This window comes from Scyliorhinus torazame, unplaced genomic scaffold (genome assembly GCF_047496885.1).
Source record: "Scyliorhinus torazame isolate Kashiwa2021f unplaced genomic scaffold, sScyTor2.1 scaffold_594, whole genome shotgun sequence".
NCBI lineage: Eukaryota > Metazoa > Chordata > Chondrichthyes > Carcharhiniformes > Scyliorhinidae > Scyliorhinus > Scyliorhinus torazame.
Window position 1 is genome coordinate 84,026 of NW_027308321.1, and position 25,236 is coordinate 109,261.

General features: G+C 56.6%; 1 protein-coding gene across 1 annotated transcript in view; it reads right to left on the bottom strand.

Moving 5' to 3' along the window:
- Positions 1-858: 858 nt before the first annotated feature.
- The window catches only part of LOC140406535 (mitogen-activated protein kinase kinase kinase kinase 5-like), a gene marked incomplete at its 5' end in the record, with an annotated part of 38,821 nt that continues 14,443 nt past the window's right edge, over positions 859-25,236 (bottom strand). The window contains 6 exons of the mRNA XM_072494538.1: positions 859-1,095; positions 1,984-2,039; positions 8,701-8,771; positions 9,124-9,210; positions 13,385-13,453; positions 21,015-21,189. Coding sequence (XP_072350639.1) covers positions 1,008-1,095; positions 1,984-2,039; positions 8,701-8,771; positions 9,124-9,210; positions 13,385-13,453; positions 21,015-21,189 — 546 coding nt within the window. The remainder of the gene's footprint in view (positions 1,096-1,983; positions 2,040-8,700; positions 8,772-9,123; positions 9,211-13,384; positions 13,454-21,014; positions 21,190-25,236) is intronic.

Below are 25,236 nucleotides of genomic sequence, written 5' to 3' on the forward strand. Positions count from 1 at the left end.
GAGGTTATAGAGATAGGGAGGGTGTCGGGACTGGAGGCGGTTATAGAGATAGGGAGGGTTGTAGGGACTGGAGGAGGTTACAGAGATAGGGAGGGTGTCGGGGCTGGAGGCGGTTATAGAGATAGTGAGGGTTGTCGGGACTGGAGGCGGTTATAGAGATAGGGAGGGTTGTCAGGACTGGAGGCGGTTATAGAGATAGGGAGGGTTGTCGGGACTGGAGGCGGTTATAGAGATAGGGAGGGTTGTCGGGACTGGAGGCGGTTATAGAGATGGGGAGGGTTGTAGGGACTGGAGGAGGTTACAGAGATAGGGAGGGTTGTCGGGACTGGAGGCGGTTATAGAGATAGGGAGGGTTGTAGGGGCTGGAGGCGGTTATAGAGATAGTGAGGGGTGTCGGGGCTGGGAGGAGGTTACAGAGATAGGGAGGGTTGTAGGGGCTGGAGGAGGTTACAGAGATAGGGAGGGTTGTAGGGGCTGGAGGAGGTGACAGAGATAGGGAGGGTTGTAGGGCTGGAGGAGGTTACAGAGATAGGGAGGGTTGTAGGGACTGGAGGAGGTTACAGAGATAGGGAGGGTTGTAGGGGCTGGAGGAGGTTACAGAGATAGGGAGGGTTGTAGGGACTGGAGGAGGTTACAGAGATAGGGAGGGTTGTCGGGACTGGAGGAGGTTACAGAGATAGGGAGGGGTGTAGGGACTGGAGGAGGTTACAGAGATAGGGAGGGTTGTCGGGACTGGAGGTGGTTATAGAGATAGGAAGGGTTGTAGGGACTGGAGGTGGTTATAGAGATAGGGAGGGTTGTCGGGACTGGAGGTGGTTATAGAGATAGGGTGATCTCGTTTAGAAGTGACACAAATGCTTGATTGGAAAGTTAACTTTGAGTTTAATCTGGACATTTACACAATCACTTAAATAACACGTAACCCAAGACCTTCCTGAACCCGGAGAGGTTTCGTCTCTTCGAAGATCCGCGCCGCTCCCATTCCCAACACTCCCACGGCTCCCGTGTCAGTAAGTGCTCTTGTGGCCTGTGAGGATGTAGAGATTACTCTGGGCGTCTGGATTGTCAGTCGGTGTGCTCTCCAGAATGATATCCCTGTGGGAAGACAACCCATCCGTATTAGCAGGCAAGAGTCCGACCACTGCAGCTGGCCACTCGGCTGATCAAACCAATTCGCTCCGCTCCCTCCCAGCAGGTTTCCCTTTCCCGATACTTTGGAATATTGCGCCTGATGATGAACCTCTCTGGCTGTGAAAGTCGGGCTGTTTTTCCACAGCTGGACCGACAGCGGAGGATCGGGCAGGATATGGATCGGTTGGGGACTTGGGCAGAGAGGTGGCAGATGGAGTTTAATCCGAACAAATGCGAGGTAATGCATTTTGGAAGGTCTAATGCAGGTAGGGAATATACAGTGAATGGTAGAACCCTCAAGAGTATTGACAGGCAGAGAGATCTAGGAGTACAGGTCCACGGGTCACTGAAAGGGGCAACACAGGTGGAGAAGGTAGTCAAGAAGGCATATGGCATGCTTGCCTTCATTGGCCGGGGCATTGAGTATAAGAATTGGCAAGTCATGTTGCAGCTGAAGAGAACCTTAGTTAGGCCACACTTGGAGTATAGTGTTCAATTCTGGTCGCCACACTACCAGAAGGATGTGGAGGCTTTCGAGAGGGTGCAGAAGAGATTTACCAGAATGTTGCCTGGTATGGAGGGCATTAGCTATGAGGAGCGGTTGGATAAACTCGATTGTTTTCACTGGAATGACCGAGGGTGAGGGGCGACCTGATAGAGGTCCACAAGATTATGAGGGGCATGGACAGAGTGGGTAGTCAGAGGCTTTTCCCCAGGGTAGAAGAATCCCGCTTGGAAGTGAGGGGAGCTCCTCTCTGCACCCTGGGGCTGAGTGGGTGGTGCCTCGCTCGCTCCCTCCGAACATGGTCCAACTGACCAACAGGACAACTGACACCCCACCGGGATTCTCACCTCTGGGTGCCCAGCACACGGAACATCCTCGTTTCATCTGTTATTTCCTGAGTTATCTACAGAGGGAAATCAAAGTAGGAAACATAATCTCTCCACAGTGTCTCTCCCAACCAGTACTGTACCCCAGTGTTATACAGTGACAGACCCGTCCCCACCAGTACTGTACCCCAGTGTTATACAGTGACAGACCCGTCCCCACCAGTACTGTACCCCAGTGTTATACAGTGACAGACCCGTCCCCACCAGTACTGTACCCCAGTGTTATACAGTGACAGACCCGTCCCCACCAGTACTGTACCCCAGTGTTACACAGTGACAGACCCGTCCCCACCAGTACTGTACCCCAGTGTTATACAGTGACAGACCCGTCCCCACCAGTACTGTACCCCAGTGTTATACAGTGACAGACCCATCCCCACCAGTACTGTACCCCAGTGTTATACAGTGACAGACCCATCCCCACCAGTACTGTACCCCAGTGTTATACAGTGACAGACCCGTCCCCACCAGTACTGTACCCCAGTGTTATACAGTGACAGACCCGTCCCCACCAGTACTGTACCCCAGTGTTATACAGTGACAGACCCGTCCCCAACAGTACTGTACCCCAGTGTTATACAGTGACAGACCCGTCCCCACCAGTACTGTACCCCAGTGTTATACAGTGACAGACCCGTCCCCACCAGTACTGTACCGCAGTGTTATACAGTGACAGACCCGTCCCCACCAGTACTGTACCACAGTGTTATACAGTGACAGACCCATCCCCACCAGTACTGTACCCCAGTGTTATACAGTGACAGACCCGTCCCCACCAGTACTGTACCGCAGTGTTATACAGTGACAGATCCGTCCCCACCAGTACTGTACCCCAGTGTTATACAGGGACAGACCCGTCCCCACCAGTACTGTACCCCAGTGTTATACAGTGACAGACCCGTCCCCACCAGTACTGTACCCCAGTGTTATACAGTGACAGACCCGTCCCCACCAGTACTGTACCCCAGTGTTATACAGTGACAGACCCGTCCCCAACAGTACTGTACCCCAGTGTTATACAGTGACAGACCCGTCCCCACCAGTACTGTACCCCAGTGTTATAGAGTGACAGACCCGTCCCCACCAGTACTGTACCCCAGTGTTATAGAGTGACAGACCCGTCCCCACCAGTACTGTACCGCAGTGTTATACAGTGACAGACCCGTCCCCACCAGTACTGTACCACAGTGTTATACAGTGACAGACCCATCCCCACCAGTACTGTACCCCAGTGTTATACAGTGACAGACCCGTCCCCACCAGTACTGTACCGCAGTGTTATACAGTGACAGACCCATCCCCACCAGTACTGTACCCCAGTGTTATACAGTGACAGACCCATCCCCACCAGTACTGTACCACAGTGTTATACAGTGACAGACCCGTCCCCACCATTACTGTACCCCAGTGTTATACAGTGACAGACCCATCCCCACCAGTACTGTAGCCCAGTGTTATACAGTGACAGACCCGTCCCCACCAGTACTGTACCCCAGTGTTATACAGTGACAGACCCATCCCCACCAGTACTGTACCACAGTGTTATACAGTGACAGACCCGTCCCCACCATTACTGTACCCCAGTGTTATACAGTGACAGACCCGTCCCCACCAGTACTGTACCCCAGTGTTATACAGTGACAGACCCGTCCCCACCAGTACTGTACCCCAGTGTTATACAGTGTCAGACCCGTCCCCACCAGTACTGTATCCCCGTGTTATACAGTGACAGACCAGTCCCCACCAGTACTGTACCCCAGTGTTACACAGTGACAGACCCGTCCCCACCAGTACTGTACCCCAGTGTTATACAGTGACAGACCCATCCCCACCAGTACTGTACCCCAGTGTTATACAGTGACAGACCCATCCCCACCAGTACTGTACCCCAGTGTTATACAGTGACAGACCCGTCCCCACCAGTACTGTACCCCAGTGTTATACAGCGACAGACCCGTCCCCACCAGTACTGTACCCCAGTGTTATACAGTAACAGACCCATCCCCACCAGTACTGTACCCCAGTGTTATACAGTGACAGACCCGTCCCCACCAGTACTGTACCGCAGTGTTATACAGTGACAGACCCGTCCCCACCAGTACTGTACCCCAGTGTTATACAGCGACAGACCCGTCCCCACCGGTACTGTACTCCAGTGTTATACAGTGACAGACCCGTCCCCACCAGTACTGTATCCCAGTGTTATACAGGGACAGACCCGTCCCCACCAGTACTGTACCCCAGTGTTATACAGTGAGAGACCTGTCCCCACCAGTACTGTACCGCAGTATTATACAGTGACAGACCCGTCCCCACCAGTACTGTACCCCAGTGTTATACAGTGACAGACCCGTCCCCACCAATACTGTACCCCAGTGTTATACAGTGACAGACCCATCCCCACCAATACTGTAGCCCAGTGTTATACAGTCACAGACCCGTCCCCACTAGTACTGTACCCCAGTGTTATACAGTGACAGACCCGTCCCCACCAGTACTGTACCCCAGTGTTATACAGTGACAGACCCGTCCCCACCAGTACTGTACCCCAGTGTTATACAGTGACAGACCCGTCCCCACCAGTACTGTACCCCAGTGTTATACAGTGACAGACCCGTCCCCACCAGTACTGTACCCCAGTGTTATACAGTGACAGACCCGTCCCCACCAGTACTGTACCCCAGTGTTATACAGTGACAGACCCGTCCCCACCAGTACTGTACCCAGTGCTATACAGAGACAGACCCGTCCCCACCATTGCTGTATCCCAATGTTATACAGTGACAGACCCGTCCCCACCAGTACTGTACCCCAGTGTTATACAGTGACAGACCCGTCCCCAACAGTACTGTACCCCAGTGTTATACAGTGACAGACCCGTCCCCACCAGTACTGTACCCCAGTGTTACACAGTGACAGACCCATCCCCACCAGTACTGTACCCCAGTGTTACACAGTGACAGACCCGTCCCCACCAGTACTGTACCCCAGTGTTACACAGTGACAGACCCATCCCCACCAGTACTGTACCCCAGTGTTATACAGTGACAGACCCGTCCCCACCAGTACTGTGCCCCAGTGTTATACAGAGACAGACCCGTCCCCACCAGTACTGTACCCCAGTGTTATACAGTGAAAAACCCGTCCCCACCAGTACTGTACCCCAGTGTTATACAGTGACAGACCCGTCCCCACCAGTACTGTACCCCAGTGTTATACAGTGACAGACCCGTCCCCACCAGTACTGTACCCCAGTGTTATACAGTGACAGACCCATCCCCACCAGTACTGTACCCTAGTGTTATACAGTGACAGACCCGTCCCCACCAGTACTGTACCCCAGTGTTATACAGTGACAGACCCGTCCCCACCAGTACTGTACCCCAGTGTTATACAGTGACAGACCCATCCCCACCAGTACTGTATCCCAGTGTTATACAGTGACAGACCCGTCCCCACCAGTACTGTACTCCACTGTTATACAGTGACAGACTCGTCCCCACCAGTACTGTACCCCAGTGTTATACAGTGACAGACCCGTCCCCACCAGTACTGTACCCCAGTGTTATACAGTGACAGACCCGTCCCCACCAGTACTGTACCCCAGTGTTATACAGCGACAGACCCGTCCCCACCAGTACTGCACCCCAGTGTTATACAGTGACAGACCCGTCCCCACCAGGACTGTACCCCAGTGTTATACAGTGACAGACCTGTCCCCACCAGTACTGTACCGCAGTGTTATACAGTGACAGACCCGTCCCCACCAGTACTGTACCCCAGTGTTATACAGTGACAGACCCGTCCCCACCAATACTGTACCCCAGTGTTATACAGTGACAGACCCGTCCCCACCAATACTGTACCCCAGTGTTATACAGTCACAGACCCGTCCCCACTAGTACTGTACCCCAGTGTTATACAGTGACAGACCCGTCCCCACCAGTACTGTACCCCAGTGTTATACAGTGACAGACCCGTCCCCACCAGTACTGTACCCCAGTGTTATACAGTGACAGACCCGTCCCCACCAGTACTGTACCCCAGTGTTATACAGTGACAGACCCGTCCCCACCAGTACTGTACCCCAGTGTTATACAGTGACAGACCCGTCCCCACCAGTACTGTACCCAGTGCTATACAGAGACAGACCCGTCCCCACCAGTGCTGTATCCCAATGTTATACAGTGACAGACCTGTCCCCACCAGTACTGTACCCCAGTGTTATACAGTGACAGACCCGTCCCCAACAGTACTGTACCCCAGTGGTATACAGTGACAGACCCGTCCCCACCAGTACTGTACCCCAGTGTTACACAGTGACAGACCCATCCCCACCAGTACTGTACCCCAGTGTTACACAGTGACAGACCCGTACCCACCAGTACTGTACCCCAGTGTTACACAGTGACAGACCCATCCCCACCAGTACTGTACCCCAGTGTTATACAGTGACAGACCCGTCCCCACCAGCACTGTCCCCCAGTGTTATACAGAGACAGACCCGTCCCCACCAGTACTGTACCCCAGTGTTATACAGTGAAAAACCCGTCCCCACCAGTACTGTACCCCAGTGTTATACAGTGACAGACCCGTCCCCACCAGTACTGTACCCCAGTGTTATACAGTGACAGACCCGTCCCCACCAGTACTGAACCCCAGTGTTATACAGTGACAGACCCGTCCCCACCAGTACTGTACCCCAGTGTTATACAGTGACAGACCCGTCCCCACCAGTACTGTACCCCAGTGTTATACAGTGAAAAACCCGTCCCCACCAGTACTGTACCCCAGTGTTATACAGCGACAGACCCGTCCCCACCAGTACTGTACCCCAGTGTTATACAGTGACAGACCCGTCCCCACCAGTACTGTATCCCAGTGTTATACAGTGACAGACCCGTCCCCACCAGTACTGTACCCCAGTGTTATACAGTGACAGACCCGTCCCCACCAGTACTGTACCCCAGTGTTATACAGTGACAGACCCAACCCCACCAGTACTGTACCCCAGTGTTACAGTGACAGACCAGTCCCCACCAGTACTGTACCCCAGTGTTACACAGTGACAGACCCGTCCCCACCAGTACTGTACCCCAGTGTTACACAGTGACAGACCCGTCCCCACCAGTACTGAACCCCAGTGTTATACAGTGACAGACCCGTCCCCACCAGTACTGTACCCCAGTGTTATACAGTGACAGACCCGTCCCCACCAGTACTGTATCCCAGTGTTATGCAGTGACAGACCCGTCCCCACCAGTACTGTACCCCAGTGTTATACACTGACAGACCCGTCCCCACCAGTACTGTACCCCAGTGTTATACAGTGACAGACCCGTCCCCACCAGTACTGTACCCCAGTGTTACAGTGACAGACCCGTCCCCACCAGTACTGTACCCCAGTGTTATACAGTGACAGACCCGTCCCCACCAGTACTGTACCCCAGTGTTATACAGTGACAGACCCGTCCCCACCAGTACTGTACCCCAGTGTTATACAGTGACAGACCCGTCCCCACCAGTACTGTACCCCAGTGTTATACAGTGACAGACCCGTCCCCACCAGTACTGTACCCAGTGCTATACAGAGACAGACCCGTCCCCACCAGTCCTGTACCCCAGTGTTATACAGCGACAGACCCGTCCCCACCAGTACTGTACCCCAGTGTTACACAGTGACAGACCCGTCGCCACCATTACTGTACCCCAGTGTTACACAGTGACAGACCCGTCCCCACCAGTACTGTATCCCAGTGTTATACAGTGACAGACCCGTCCCCACCAGTACTGTACCCCAGTGTTATACAGTGACACCCGTCCCCACCAGTACTGTACCCCAGTGTTATACAGTGACAGACCCGTCCCCAACAGTACTGTACCCCAGTGTTATACAGTGACAGACCCGTCCCCACCAGTACTGTACCCCAGTGTTACACAGTGACAGACCCGTCCCCACCAGTACTGTAGCCCAGTGTTATACAGTGACAGACCCGTCCCCACCAGTACTGTACCCCAGTGTTATACAGTGACAGACCCGTCCCCACCAGTACTGTACCCCAGTGTTACACAGTGACAGACCCATCCCCACCAGTACTGTATCCCAGTGTTATACAGTGACAGACCCGTCCCCACCAGTACTGTACCCCAGTGTTATACAGTGACACCCGTCCCCACCAGTACTGTACCCCAGTGTTATACAGTGACAGACCCGTCCCCACCAGTACTGTACCCAGTGTTATACAGTGACAGACCCGTCCCCACCAGTACTGTACCCCAGTGTTACACAGTGACAGACCCATCCCCACCAGTACTGTACCCCAGTGTTATACAGTGACAGACCCATCCCCACCAGTACAGTACCCCAGTGTTATACAGTGACAGACCCGTCCCCACCAGTACTGTACCCCAGTGTTACACAGTGACAGACCCATCCCCACCAGTACTGTACCCCAGTGTTACACAGTGACAGACCCGTCCCCACCAGTACTGTACCCCAGTGTTATACAGTGACAGACCCGTCCCCACCAGTACTGTACCCCAGTGTTACACAGTGACAGACCCATCCCCACCAGTACTGTACCCCAGTGTTACACAGTGACAGACCCATCCCCACCAGTACTGTATCCCAGTGTTACACAGTGACAGACCCGTCCCCACCACGACTGTAAATATTACCTCATTTGTCTGCAGGCTCTGGCCTTGCATCCCGTGTCTCCAGAACGCGAGGACACTATCCTGCAGGCACACTACACAATGGAAAACAGGTGTGTGAGTCGAGTTACAGGGTGAATAGAGAATGGGTGCAGAGTGCTGACCGGATGGAGTCGGCAGGCCCTGCGAGCAGAACGACAGACAGGTCTCTGGAGAGGAGGCGGTGATTGCTCCACACAATTTACCGTCGGTGGAGGACAGTATTGCCGTATTGTGGAGAGCTCGAAGCGCGAGTGACAGGTCAGTTAGTGAATCACCTCCATGCGAATCGTGGACCGTCAGCTCGGATTGCACTTCCACTGCAGATATTGGGAAGGGTGCCCGCCTGCCCGTCACCCCCGTTACCAGGGAAACAGGCTGAGGAAGATCCCGTCGCCAGATACTCACCCACCGTCTGCACACAAAATCTGAATGTCATCTCAGTCCCCATCCGGTGACACAGCTCCCCGTGCATGTTCACAATCTTCACACAGTCTGAAAATCACCGCAACACTGTTAGACAGTCCCCCATCTCTCCGGCTCCTCTCCCCCCATCTCTCCGGCTCCTCTCCCCCCATCTCTCCGGCTCCTCTCCCCCCATCTCTCCGGCTCCTCTCCCCCCATCTCTCCGGCTCCTCTCCCCCCATCTCTCCGGCTCCTCTCCCCCCATCTCTCCGGCTCCTCTCCCCCATCTCTCCGGCTCCTCTCCCCCATCTCTCCGGCTCCTCTCCCCCCATCTGTCCGGCTCCTCTACTCCCATCTCTCCAGCTCCTCTCCCCCCATCTCTCCGGCTCCTCTCCCCCCATCTCTCCGGCTCCTCTCCCCCCATCTCTCCCCCTCCTCTCCCCCCATCTCTCCGGCTCCTCTCCCCCCATCTCTCCGGCTCCTCTCCCCCATCTCTCCGGCTCCTCTCCCCCATCTCTCCGGCTCCTCTCCCCCCATCTCTCCGGCACCTCTCCCCCCATCTCTCCGGCACCTCTCCCCCCATCTCTCCGGCTCCTCTCCCCCCATCTCTCCGGCTCCACTCCCCCCATCTCTCCGGCTCCTCTCACCCCATCTCTCCGGCTCCTCTCCCCCCATCTCTCCCCCTCCTCTCCCCCCATCTCTCCGGCTCCTCACCCCCCATCTCTCCGGCTCCTCTCCCCCATCTCTCCGGCTCCTCTCCCCCCATCTCTCCGGCTCCTCTCCCCCCATCTCTCCGGCTCCTCTCCCCCATCTCTCCGGCTCCTCTCCCCCCATCTCTCCGGCTCCTCACCCCCCATCTCTCCGGCTCCTCTCCCCCCATCTCTCCGGCTCCTCTACCCCCATCTCTCCGGCTCCTCTCCCCCCATCTCTCCGGCTCCTCCCCCCCCATCTCTCCCCCTCCTCTCCCCCATCTCTCCGGCTCCTCTCCCCCCATCTCTCCGGCTCCTCTCCCCCATCTGCCCGGCCCCTCTCCCTCCATCTCTCCCCCTCCTCTCCCTCCATCTCTCCCCCTCCTCTCCCCCATCTCTCCGGCTCCTCTCCCCCCATCTGCCCGGCCCCTCTCCCTCCATCTCTCCCCCTCCTCTCCCTCCATCTCTCCCCCTCCTCTCCCCCCATCTCTCCGGCTCCTCTCCCCCCATCTCTCCGGCTCCTCTCCCCCCATCTCTCCGGCTCCTCTCCCCCCATCTCCCCGGCCCCTCTCCCCCCATCTCTCCCCCTCCACTCCCCCATCTCTCCGGCACCTCTCCCCCCATCTCTCCGGCTCCTCTCCCCCCATCTCCCCGACCCCTCTCCCCCCATCTCTCCCCCTCCTCTCCCCCATCTCTCCGGCTCCTCTCCCCCCATCTCTCCGGCTCCTCTCCCCCCATCTCCCCGGCTCCTCTCCCCCCATCTCTCCGGCTCCTCTCCCCCCATCACTCCGGCTCCTCTCCCCCAATCTCTCCGGCTCCTCTCCCCCATCTCTCCGGCTCCTCTCCCCCATCTCTCCCCCAGGACTGACCCTCTGACAGTGTGGCGCTCCCTCAGGACTGACCCTCTGACAGTGCGGCACTCCCTCAGTACTGACTCTCTGACAGTGCAGCACTCCCTCAGTACTGACCCTCTGACAGTGCAGCACTCCCTCAGTACTGACTCTCTGACAGTGCGGCACTCCCTCAGTACTGACCCTCTGACAGTGCAGCACTCCCTCAGTACTGACCCTCTGACAGTGCAGCACTCCCTCAGTACTGACTCTCTGACAGTGCAGCACTCCCTCAGTACTGACCCTCTGACAGTGCGGCACTCCCTCAGTACCGACCCTCTGACAGTGCGGCGTTCCCTCAGCACTGACCCTCCGACAGTGCGGCGCTCCCTCAATACTGACACTCTGACAGTGCGGCACACCCTCAGTACTGACCCTCTGACAGTGCAGCACTCCCTCAGTACTGACCCTCTGACAGTGCGGCGCTCCCTCAGTACTGACCCTCTGACAGTGCGGCACTCCCTCAGGACTGACCCTCTGACAGTGCGGCGCTCCCTCAGGACTGACCCTCTGACAGTGTGACACTCCCTCAGTACTGACCCACTGACAGTGCGGCACTCCCTCAGTACTGACCCTCTGACAGTGCGGCACTCCCTCAGTACTGACCCTCTGACAGTACGGCACTCCCTCAGTACTGACCCTCTGACAGTGCAGCACTCCCTCAGTACTGACCCTCTGACAGTGCAGCACTCCCTCAGTACTGACTCTCTGACAGTGCAGCACTCCCTCAGTACTGACCCTCTGACAGTGCGGCACTCCCTCAGTACCGACCCTCTGACAGTGCGGCATTCCCTCAGCACTGACCCTCCGACAGTGCGGCGCTCCCTCAATACTGACACTCTGACAGTGCGGCACACCCTCAGTACTGACCCTCCGACAGTGCAGCACTCCCTCAGTACTGACCCTCTGACAGTGCGGCGCTCCCTCAGTACTGACCCTCTGACAGTGCGGCGCTCCCTCAGGACTGACTCTCTGACAGTGCGGTGCTCCCTCAGGACTGACCCTCTGACAGTGTGACACTCCCTCAGTACTGACCCTCTGACAGTGCAGCACTCCCTCAGTACTGACTCTCTGACAGTGCGGCACTCCCTCAGTACTGACCCTCTGACAGTGCGGCACTCCCTCAGTACTGATCCTCTGACAGTGCGGCACTCCCTCAGTACTGACCCTCTGACAGTGCAGCGCTCCCTCAGTACTGACCCTCTGACAGTGCGGCACTCCCTCAGTACTGACCCTCTGACAGTGCGGCACTCCCTCAGTACTGACCCTCTGACAGTGCGGCACTCCCTCAGTACTGACCCTCTGACAGTGCGGCACTCCCTCAGTACTGACCCTCTGACAGTGCGGCACTCCCTCAGTACTGACCCTCTGACAGTGCGGCACTCCCTCAGTACTGACCCTCTGACAGTGCAGCACTCCCTCAGTACTGACCCTCTGACAGTGCAGCACTCCCTCAGTACTGACCCTCTGACAGTGCAGCACTCCCTCAGTACTGACTCTCTGACAGTGCAGCACTCCCTCAGTACTGACCCTCTGACAGTGCAGCACTCCCTCAGTACTGACTCTCTGACAGTGCGGCACTCCCTCAGTACTGACCCTCTGACAGTGCGGCGCTCCCTCAGTACTGACCCTCTGACAGTGCGGCACTCCCTCAGGACTGACCCTCTGACAGTGCGGCGCTCCCTCAGGACTGACCCTCTGACAGTGTGACACTCCCTCAGTACTGACCCTCTGACAGTGCAGCACTCCCTCAGTACTGACTCTCTGACAGTGCGGCACTCCCTCAGTACTGACCCTCTGACAGTGCGGCACTCCCTCAGTACTGACCGTCTGACAGTGCGGCGCTCCCTCAGTACTGACCCTCTGACAGTGCAGCACTCCCTCAGTACTGACTCTCTGACAGTGCGGCACTCCCTCAGTACTGACCCTCTGACAGTGCAGCGCTCCCTCAGTACTGACCCTCTGACAGTGCGGCCCTCCCTCAGTACTGACCCTCTGACAGTGCGGCACTCCCTCAGTACTGACCCTCTGACAGTGCAGCACTCCCTCAGTACTGACCCTCTGACAGTGCGGCGCTCCCTCAGTACTGACCCTCTGACAGTGCAGCACTCCCTCAGTACTGACCCTCTGACAGTGCGGCCCTCCCTCAGTACTGACCCTCTGATAGTGCAGCACTCCCTCAGTACTGACCCTCTGACAGTGCAGCACTCCCTCAGTACTGACCCTCTGACAGTGCAACGCTCCCTCAGTACTGACCCTCTGACAGTGCGGCCCTCCCTCAGTACTGACCCTCTGACAGTGCAGCACTCCCTCAGTACTGACCCTCTGACAGTGCGGCCCTCCCTCAGTACTGACCCTCTGACAGTGCAGCACTCCCTCAGTACTGACCCTCTGACAGTGCAGCACTCCCTCAGTACTGACCCTCTGACAGTGCAGCACTCCCTCAGTACTGACCCTCTGACAGTGCAACGCTCCCTCAGCACTGACCCTCTGAGAGTGCGGCACTCCCTCAGTACTGACCCTCTGACAGTGCAGCTCTCCCTCAGTACTGACCCTCTGACAGTGCGGCGCTCCCTCAGTACTGACCCTCGGTGTGTGTTCTCCTGGATTGAACACTGACAGAAACAGGATTGAGTGACAGAAACAACCTCTTGTCAGGTACCGAGTGTAATGTAAAAAACTTACTGTCAACACAGACAAGAACACTGTCTCGGTCCAGCTGGGAGACGTGACTGGCATTCATCAGTGAGGTCTCTGAAAACAAAAAAAGAAAATCAATAACTAACCTGAGTTCTTCAGGGTTAGATACAGAGTAAAACTCCCTCTGCACTGTCCTCATTAAACACCCCCAGGACAGGTACAGCACAGGGTTAGATACAGAGTAAAGCTCCCTCTACACTGTCCCCATCAAACACTCCCAGGACAGGTACAGCACGGGGTTAGATACAGAGTAAAGCTCCCTCTACACTGTCCCCATCAAACACTCCCAGGACAGGTCCAGCACGGGCTTAGATACAGAGTAAAGCTCCCTCTACACTGTCCCCATCAAACACTCCCAGGACAGGTACAGCACGGGGTTAGATACAGAGTAAAGCTCCCTCTACACTGTCCCCATCAAACACTCCCAGGACAGTGACAGCACGGGGTTAGATACAGAGTAAAGCTCCCTCTACACTGTCCCCATCAAACACTCCCAGGACAGGTACAGCACGGGGTTAGATACAGAGTAAATCTCCCTCTGCACTGTCCTCATTAAACACCCCCAGGACAGGTACAGCACGGTGTTAGATACAGAGTAAAGCTCCCTCTACACTGTCCCCATCAAACACTCCCAGGACAGGTACAGCACGGGGTTAGATACAGAGTAAAGCTCCCTCTACACTGTCCCCATCAAACACTCCCAGGACAGGTACAGCACGGGGTTAGATACAGAGTAAAGCTCCCTCTACACTGTCCCCATCAAACACTCCCAGGACAGGTACAGCACGGGGTTAGATACAGAGTAAAGCTCCCTCTACACTGTCCCCATCAAACACTCCCAGGACAGGTACAGCACGGGGTTAGATACAGAGTAAAGCTCCCTCTACACTGTCCCCATCAAACACTCCCAGGACAGGTACAGCACGGAGTTAGATACAGAGTAAAGCTCCCTCTACACTGTCCCCATCAAACACTCCCAGGACAGGTACAACACGGGGTTAGATACAGAGTAAAGCTCCCTCTACACTGTCCCCATCAAACACTCCCAGGACAGGTACAGCACGGGGTTAGATACAGAGTAAAGCTCCCTCTACACTGTCCCCATCAAACACTCCCAGGACAGTGACAGCACGGGGTTAGATACAGAGTAAAGCTCCCTCTACACTGTCCCCATCAAACACTCCCAGGACAGGTACAGCACGGGGTTAGATACAGAGTAAAGCTCCCTCTACACTGTCCCCATCAAACACTCCCAGGACACGTACAGCACGGGGTTAGATACAGAGTAAAGCTCCCTCTACACTGTCCCCATCAAACACTCCCAGGACAGGTACAGCACGGGGTTAGATACAGAGTAAAGCTCCCTCTGCACTGTCCCCATCAAACACTCCCAGGACAGGTACAGCACGGGGTTAGATACAGAGTAAAGCTCCCTCTGCACTGTCCCCATCAAACACTTCCAGGACAGGTACAGCACAGGGTTAGATACAGAGTAAAGCTCCCTCTACACTGTCCCCATCAAACACACCCAGGACAGGTACAGCACGGAGTTAGATACAGAGTAAAGCTCCCTCTACACTGTCCCCATCAAACACTCCCAGGACAGGTACAGCACGGGGTTAGATACAGAGTAAACCTCCCTCTACACTGTCCCCACCAAACACTCCCAGGACAGGTACAGCACGGAGTTAGATACAGAGTAAAGCTCCCTCGACACTGTCCCCATCAAACACTCCCAGGACAGGTACAGCACGGGGTTAGATACAGAGTAAAGCTCCCTCTACACTGTCCCCATCAAACACTCCCAGGACAGGTACAGCAGAGGGTTAGATACAGAGTAAAGCTCCCTCTACACTGTCCCCATCAAACACTCCCAGGACAGGTACAGCACGGGGTTAGATACAGAGTAAAGCTCTCTCTACACTGTCCCCATCAAACACTCCCAGGACAGGTACAGCACGGGGTTAGATACAGAGTAAAGCTCCCTCTACACTGTCCCCATCAATCACTCCCAGGACAGGTACAGCACGTGGTTAGATACAGAGTAAAGCTCCCTCTACACTGTCCCCATCGAACACTCCCAGGACAGGTCATCCTCATTTTGAAATTCCTTATCCCACCTTCCCTATCTCTCTAACCTCGTCCACCCATTAAACTCTCCCTATCCCTTTAACATCCTCCAGCCCCTATAAGCCTCCCTATCTCTGTAACCTCCTCCAGTCCCTACATCCCTCTCTATCTCTGTAACCTCCTCCAGCCCCTACATCCCTCCCTATCTCTGTAACCTCCTCCAGTCCGTACAACCCTCCCTATCTCTGTAACCCCCTTCAGTCCCTACAACCCTCCCTATCTCTGTAACCTCCTCCAGTCCCTACAACCATCCCTATCTCTGTAACCTCCTCCAGCCCCTACATCCCTCCCTATCTCTGTAACCTCCTCCAGTCCCTATAACCCTCCCTATCTCTGTAACCTCCTACAATCCTCCCTATCTCTGTAACCTCCTCCAGCCCCTACAATCCTCCCTATCTCTGTAACCTCCTCCAGTCCCTCCAACCCTCCCTATCTCTGTAACCTCCTCCTGCCCCTACAATCCTCCCTATCTCTAACCTCTTCCAGCCCCTACAACCCTCCCTAACTCTGTAACCTCCTCCAGCCGCTACAACCCTCCCTAACTCTGTAACCTCCTCCAGCCCCGACAACCCTCCCTATCTCTGTAACCTCCTCCAGCCCCTACAACCCTCTATATCTCTGTAACCTCCTCCAGCCCCTACAACCCTCCCTATTTCTGTAACCTCCTCCAGCCCCTACAACTCTCCCTATCTCTGTAACCTCCTCCAGCCCCTACAACCCTCCCTAACTCTGTAACCTCCTCCAGCCCCGACAACCCTCCCTATCGCTGTAACCTCTTCCAGTCCCTACAGCCCTGCCTCTGTAACCTCCTCCAGCCCCTACAACCCTCCCAAACTCTGTAACCTCTTCCAGTCCCTACAGCCCTGCCTATCTCTGTAACCTCCTCCAGCTCCTACATCCCTCCCTATCTCTGTAACCTCCTCCAGCCCCTACAACCCTCCCTATCTCTGTCACCTCCTCCAGCCCCGACAACCCTCCCTATCTCTTTAACTTCCTCCAGTCCCTACAACCTTCCCTATGTGACCTCCTCCAGCCCCCTCAACCCTCCCTATCTCTGTAACCTCCTCCAGCCCCGACAATCCTCCCTGTCTCTGTAACCTCCACCAGCCCCTACAACCCTCCCTTCCTCTGTAACATCCTCCAGCCCCGACAACCCTCCCTATCTCTGTAACCTCCTCCAGTCCCTACACCCATCCCTATCTCTGTAACCTCCTCCAGCCCCGACAACCCTCCCTATCTCTGTAACCTCTTCCAGCCCCTACACCCATCCCAAACTCTGTAACCTCCTCCAGCCCGTACAACCCTCCCTATCTCTGTAACCTCCTCCAGCCCCGACAACCCTCCCTATCTCTGTAACCTCCTCCAGCCCCGACAACACTCCCTATCTCTGTAACCTCCTCCACTTCCACAACCCTCCCCATCTCCTCCTCCACTTCCACAACCCACCCCATCTCTGTAACCTCCTCCACTTCCACAACCCTCCCTATCTCTGTAACCTCCTCCAGTCCCTACAACTCTCCCTATCTCTGTAACCCCCTCCAATCCCTACAACCCTCCCTATCTCTGTAACCTCCTCCAGTCCCTACAACCCTCCCCATCTCTGTAACCTCCTCCAGCCCTACAACCCTCCCTATCTCTGCAACCTCCTCCATTCCCTACACCCCTCCCTAACTCTGTAACCTCCTCCAGCCCAACAACCCTCCCTATCTCTATAACCTCCCCCAGTCCCTACAACCCTCTCTATCTCTGTAACCTCCTCCACTCCCTACAATCCTCCCTATGGCCGTAACCTCCTCCAGCCCCTACAACCGTCCCTATCTTTGTAACCTCCTCCAGCCCCTACAACCCTCCCTATCTCTGTAACCCCGTCCTGCCCCAAAACCCTCCCTATCTCTGTAACCTCCTACAATCCTCCCTATCTCTGTAACCTCCTCCAGCCCCTACAATCCTCCCTATCTCTGTAACCTCCTCCAGTCCCTCCAACCCTCCCTATCTCTGTAACCTCCTCCTGCCCCTACAATCCTCCCTATCTCTAACCTCTTCCAGCCCCTACAACCCTCCCTAACTCTGTAACCTCCTCCAGCCGCTACAACCCTCCCTAACTCTGTAACCTCCTCCAGCCCCGACAACCCTCCCTATCTCTGTAACCTCCTCCAGCCCCTACAACCCTCTATATCTCTGTAACCTCCTCCAGCCCCTACAACCCTCCCTATTTCTGTAACCTCCTCCAGCCCCTACAACTCTCCCTATCTCTGTAACCTCCTCCAGCCCCTACAACCCTCCCTAACTCTGTAACCTCCTCCAGCCCCGACAACCCTCCCTATCTCTGTAACCTCCTCCAGTCCCTACAACCCTCCCTATCGCTGTAACCTCTTCCAGTCCCTACAGCCCTGCCTCTGTAACCTCCTCCAGCCCCTACAACCCTCCCAAACTCTGTAACCTCTTCCAGTCCCTACAGCCCAGCCTATCTCTGTAACCTCCTCCAGCTCCTACAACCCTCCCTATCTCTGTAACCTCCTCCAGCCCCTACAACCCTCCCTATCTCTGTCACCTCCTCCAGCCCCGACAACCCTCCCTATCTCTGTAACTTCCTCCAGTCCCTACAACCTTCCCTATGTGACCTCCTCCAGCCCCCTCAACCCTCCCTATCTCTGTAACCTCCTCCAGCCCCGACAATCCTCCCTGTCTCTGTAACCTCCACCAGCCCCTACAACCCTCCCTTCCTCTGTAACATCCTCCAGCCCCGACAACCCTCCCTATCTCTGTAACCTCCTCCAGTCCCTACACCCATCCCTATCTCTGTAACCTCCTCCAGCCCCGACAACCCTCCCTATCTCTGTAACCTCTTCCAGCCCCTACACCCATCCCAAACTCTGTAACCTCCTCCAGCCCGTACAACCCTCCCTATCTCTGTAACCTCCTCCAGCCCCGACAACCCTCCCTATCTCTGTAACCTCCTCCAGCCCCGACAACACTCCCTATCTCTGTAACCTCCTCCACTTCCACAACCCTCCCCATCTCCTCCTCCACTTCCACAACCCACCCCATCTCTGTAACCTCCTCCACTTCCACAACCCTCCCTATCTCTGTAACCTCCTCCAGTCCCTACAACTCTCCCTATCTCTGTAACCCCCTCCAATCCCTACAACCCTCCCTATCTCTGTAACCTCCTCCAGTCCCTACAACCCTCCCCATCTCTGTAACCTCCTCCAGCCCTACAACCCTCCCTATCTCTGCAACCTCCTCCATTCCCTACACCCCTCCCTAACTCTGTAACCTCCTCCAGCCCAACAACCCTCCCTATCTCTATAACCTCCCCCAGTCCCTACAACCCTCTCTATCTCTGTAACCTCCTCCACTCCCTACAATCCTCCCTATGGCCGTAACCTCCTCCAGCCCCTACAACCGTCCCTATCTTTGTAACCTCCTCCAGCCCCTACAACCCTCCCTATCTCTGTAACCCCGTCCTGCCCCAAAACCCTCCCTATCTCTGTAACCTCCTACAATCCTCCCTATCTCTGTAACCTCCTCCAGCCCCTACAATCCTCCCTATCTCTGTAACCTCCTCCAGTCCCTCCAACCCTCCCTATCTCTGTAACCTCCTCCTGCCCCTACAATCCTCCCTATCTCTAACCTCTTCCAGCCCCTACAACCCTCCCTAACTCTGTAACCTCCTCCAGCCGCTACAACCCTCCCTAACTCTGTAACCTCCTCCAGCCCCGACAACCCTCCCTATCTCTGTAACCTCCTCCAGCCCCTACAACCCTCTATATCTCTGTAACCTCCTCCAGCCCCTACAACCCTCCCTATTTCTGTAACCTCCTCCAGCCCCTACAACTCTCCCTATCTCTGTAACCTCCTCCAGCCCCTACAACCCTCCCTAACTCTGTAACCTCCTCCAGCCCCGACAACCCTCCCTATCTCTGTAACCTCCTCCAGTCCCTACAACCCTCCCTATCGCTGTAACCTCTTCCAGTCCCTACAGCCCTGCCTATCTCTGTAACCTCCTCCAGCCCCTACAACCCTCCCAAACTCTGTAACCTCTTCCAGTCCCTACAGCCCTGCCTATCTCTGTAACCTCCTCCAGCTCCTACAACCCTCCCTATCTCTGTAACCTCCTCCAGCCCCTACTACCCTCCCTATCTCTGTCACCTCCTCCAGCCCCGACAACCCTCCCTATCTCTGTAACTTCCTCCAGTCCCTACAACCTTCCCTATGTGACCTCCTCCAGCCCCCTCAACCCTCCCTATCTCTGTAACCTCCTCCAGCCCCGACAATCCTCCCTGTCTCTGTAACCTCCACCAGCCGCTACAACCCTCCCTTTCTCTGTAACATCCTCCAGCCCCGACAACCCTCCCTATCTCTGTAACCTCCTCCAGTCCCTACACCCATCCCTATCTCTGTAACCTCCTCCAGCCCCGACAACCCTCCCTATCTCTGTAACCTCTTCCAGCCCCTACACCCATCCCAAACTCTGTAACCTCCTCCAGCCCGTACAACCCTCCCTATCTCTGTAACCTCCTCCAGCCCCGACAACCCTCCCTATCTCTGTAACCTCCTCCAGCCCCGACAACACTCCCTATCTCTGTAACCTCCTCCACTTCCACAACCCTCCCCATCTCCTCCTCCACTTCCACAACCCACCCCATCTCTGTAACCTCCTCCACTTCCACAACCCTCCCTATCTCTGTAACCTCCTCCAGTCCCTACAACTCTCCCTATCTCTGTAACCCCCTCCAGTCCCTACAACCCTCCCTATCTCTGTAACCTCCTCCAGTCCCTACAACCCTCCCCATCTCTGTAACCTCCTCCAGCCCTACAACCCTCCCTATCTCTGCAACCTCCTCCAGTCCCTACACCCCTCCCTAACTCTGTAACCTCCTCCAGCCCAACAACCCTCCCTATCTCTATAACCTCCCCCAGTCCCTACAACCCTCTCTATCTCTGTAACCTCCTCCACTCCCTACAATCCTCCCTATGGCCGTAACCTCCTCCAGCCCCTACAACCGTCCCTATCTTTGTAACCTCCTCCAGCCCCTACAACCCTCCCTATCTCTGTAACCCCGTCCTGCCCCCAAACCCTCCCTATCTCTGTCACCTCCTCCAGCCCCTACAACCCTCCCTATCTCTGTAACCCCCTCCAGTCCCTACAACCCTCCTAGATCTCTGCGCTCCTCCAATTCCGGCCCCTTGACCATCCCCCCCATTCCCATCGCTCCACCATTGGCGGCCGTGCCTTCAGCTGCCTGGGGGGGGGGCTGAGCTCTGGAATCCCCTCCCTAAACCCCTCCGCCTCTCTCTCTGTCTCTCTCTTCCTTCATTTCGAACCCCGACCTTTTTAACCACGCTCTTGTCTCCACACCTGCTCGTGCGGCTGGGGCAGCAGTGTCTGACGATGGCGCCACGCAGAGGCCTGGGCACTTTGGTTCCGGTCGCTAGGCTAATGTAAGGTTCCGCCGCCCCTGGTTGTTGGAGGTCACCCTACCTGACCGTTCCTCGGGCCCCAGGGAGGCAGACGCGTTGAGCTGCACGGTGTCGAACTGTAAGACCTGGCTGGGCTGGGTCGGAGCCCGCACCCCCAGACACACCCGCGGGTACTCCTCGCTCGGGAAAACCAGCAGCTCGAAGATTTGGAGAGGGTTCGGGAGCGTGAGGCTGAACTGCTGGGCGAAGAATCGAGAGAGTGGGGGGGTGGGGGGGGGGGGGTGGGGGGGGGGGGGCCTGGTTAGCAACCGACTTAAGATCATCAGACATCCTTGTGAAGAGAGTGATGGTCGAAGCTTTTCATTTTGCACTCATCAGGACAAACTGGAGAACACCAAATATTAAACTCTCACAACAATTTATACCGCAGAGGGAAGATGGGCGTTGACGGGCCGGCGTACTGAACCTTTGTTTCCGTTTGTGGCCATGGGATCTTTTTGCACCAATTCGAGAGGCCAGACGGAGCCTGTGTTTAATGGGCGGGATTCGCCGTTCCGGAGTCTAAATGATCCCGCTAGCGGAATCAGCACTGACACTCCGGCACTGCGGCGCTCCCTCAGTACTGACCCTCTGACAGTGCGGCACTCCCTCAGTACTGACCCTCTGACAGTGCGGCACTCCCTCAGTGCTGACCCTCTGACAGTGCGGCACTCCCTCAGTACTGACCCTCTGACTGTGCGGCACTCCCTCAGTACAGTGCGGCCCTCCCTCAGTACTGACCCTCTGACAGTGCGGCACTCCCTCAGCACTGACACTCCGGCAGTGCAGCGCTCCCTCAGTACTGACCCTCTGACAGTGCGGCGCTCCCTCAGTACTGACCCTCTGACAGTGCGGCACTCCCTCAGTACTGACCCTCTGACAGTGCGGCACTCCCTCAGTGCTGACCCTCTGACAGTGCAGCACTCCCTCAGTACTGACCCTCTGACAGTGCGGCACTCCCTCAGTACTGACCCTCTGACAGTGCGGCACTCCCTCAGCACTGACACTCCGGCAGTGCAGCGCTCCCTCAGTACTGATCCTCTGACAGTGCGGCGCTCCCTCAGTACTGACCCTCTGACAGTGCGGCACTCCCTCAGTACTGATCCTCTGACAGTGCGGCACTCCCTCAGTACTGACCCTCTGACAGTGCAGCACTCCCTCAGTACTGACCCTCTGACAGTGCGGCACTCCCTCAGTACTGACCCTCTGACAGTGCGGCGCTCCCTCAGTACTGACCCTCTGACAGTGCGGCACTCCCTCAGTACTGATCCTCTGACAGTGTGGCGCTCCCTCAGTACTGACCCTCTGACAGTGCGGCACTCCCTCAGTACTGACCCTCTGACAGTGCGGCACTCCCTCAGTACTGACCCTCTGACAGTAAGACACTCCCTCAGTACTGACCCTCTGACAGTGCGGCACTCCCTCAGTACTGACCCTCTGACAGTGCGGCACTCCCTCAGTACTGACCCTCTGACAGTGCGGCACTCGCTCAGTACTGACCCTCTGACAGTGCAGCGCTCCCTCAGTACTGACCCTCTGACAGTGCGGCGCTCCCCCAGTACTGACTCTCTGACAGTGCAGCGCTCCCTCAGTACTGACCCTCTGACAGTGCGGCGCTCCCTCAGTACTGACCCTCTGACAGTGCGGCACTCCCTCAGTACTGACCCTCTGACAGTGCAGCACTCCCTCAGTACTGACTCTCTGACAGTGCGGCCGTCCCTCAGTACTGACTCTCTGACAGTGCGGCCCTCCCTCAGTACTGACCCTCTGACTGTGCGGCACTCCCTCAGTACTGACACTCCGGCAGTGCAGCGCTCCCTCAGTACTGACCCTCTGACAGTGCGGCACTCCCTCAGTACTGACCCTCTGACAGTGCGGCACCCCCTCAGTACTGACCCTCTGACAGTGCGGCACTCCCTCAGTACTGACCCTCTGACAGTGCGTCACTCCCTCAGTACTGACCCTGTGACAGTGCGGCACTCCCTCAGTACTGACGCTCTGACAGTGCGGCACTCCCTCAGTACTGATCCTCTGACAGTGCGGCTCTCCCTCAGTACTGACTCTCTGACAGTGCAGCACTCCCTCAGTACTGACCCTCTGACAGTGCGGCGCTCCCTCAGTACTGATCCTCTGACTGTGCGGCGCTCCCTCAGTACTGACCCTCTGACAGTGCGGCACTCCCTCAGTACTGATCATCTGACAGTGCGGCACTCCCTCAGTACTGACCCTCTGACAGTGCAGCACTCCCTCAGTACTGACCCTCTGACAGTGCGGCACTCCCTCAGTACTGACCCTCTGACAGTGCGGCGCTCCCTCAGTACTGACCCTCTGACAGTGCGGCACTCCCTCAGTACTGATCCTCTGACAGTGCGGCGCTCCCTCAGTACTGACCCTCTGACAGTGCGGCACTCCCTCAGTACTGACCCTCTGATAGTGCGGCAATCCCTCAGTACTGACCCTCTGACAGTGCGGCACTCCCTCAGTATTGACCCTCTGACAGTGAGACACTCCCTCAGTACTGACCCTCTGACAGTGCGGCACTCCCTCAGTACTGACCCTCTGACAGTGTGGCACTCCCTCAGTACTGACCCTCTGACAGTGCGGCCCTCCCTCAGTACTGATCCTCTGACAGTGCAGCGCTCCCTCAGTACTGACCCTCTGACAGTGCGGCGATCCCTCAGTACTGACTCTCTGACAGTGCAGCGCTCCCTCAGTACTGATCCTCTGACAGTGCGGCACTCCCTCAGTACTGACCCTCTGACAGTGCAGCACTCCCTCAGTACTGACCCTCTGACAGTGCGGCACTCCCTCAGTACGGACCCTCTGACAGTGCGGCCCTCCCTCAGTACTGACCCTCTGACAGTGCGGCACTCCCTCAGCACTGACCCTCTGACAGTGCGGCACTCCCTCAGTACTGACCCTCTGACAGTGCGGCACTCCCTCAGTACTGACTCTCTGACAGTGCGGCCCTCCCTCAGTCCTGACCCTCTGACAGTGCGGCACTCCCTCAGCACTGACACTCCGGCAGTGCGGCACTCCCTCAGTACTGATCCTCTGACAGTGCGGCGCTCCCTCAGTACTGACCCTCTGACAGTGCGGCACTCCCTCAGTACTGACCCTCTGACAGTGCGGCGCTCCCTCAGTACTGACCCTCTGACAGTGCGGCACTCCCTCAGTACTGACCCTCTGACAGTGCGGCACTCCCTCAGTACTGACCCTCTGACAGTGCGGCACTCCCTCAGTACTGACCCTCTGACAGTGCGGCACTCCCTCAGTACTGACCCTCTGACAGTGCGGCACTCCCTCCGTACTGACCCTCTGACAGTGCGGCACTCCCTCAGTACTGACCCTCTGACAGTGCAGCACTCCCTCAGTACTGACCCTCTGACAGTGCGGCACTCCCTCAGTACTGACCCTCTGACAGTGCGGCACTCCCTCAGGACTGACCCTCTGACAGTGCGGCACTCCCTCAGTACTGACCCTCTGACAGTGCGGCACTCCCTCAGTACTGACCCTCTGACAGTGAGGCACTCCCTCAGTACTGACCCTCTGACAGTGCGGCACTCCCTCAGTACTGACCCTCTGACAGTGCGGCACTCCCTCAGTACTGACCCTCTCACAGTGCGGCGCTCCCTCAGTACTGACCCTCTAACAGTGCGGCACTCCCTCAGTACTGACCCTCTGACAGTGCGGCACTCCCTCAGTACTGACCCTCTGACAGTGCGGCACTCCCTCAGTACTGACCCTCTGACAGTGAGGCACTCCCTCAGTACTGACCCTCTGACAGTGCGGCACTCCCTCAGTACTGACCCTCTGACAGTGCGGCACTCCCTCAGTACTGACCCTCTGACAGTGCGGCACTCCCTCAGTACTGACCCTCTGACAGTGCGGCACTCCCTCAGTACTGACCCTCTGACAGTGCGGCACTCCCTCAGTACTGACCCTCTGACAGTGCGCCACTCCCTCAGTACTGACCCTCTGACAGTGCGGCACTCCCTCAGTACTGACCCTCTGACGCTGCAGCTCTCCCTCAGTACTGACCCTCTGACAGTGCGGCAGTCCCTCAGTACTGACCCTCTGACAATGCGGCACTTCCTCAGTACTGACCCTCTGACAGTGCGGCACTCCCTCAGTACTGACCCTATGACAGTGCAGCACTCCCTCAGTACTGACCCTCTGACAGTGCGGCACTCCCTCAGTACTGACCCTCTGACAGTGCGGCACTCCCTCAGTACTGACCCTCT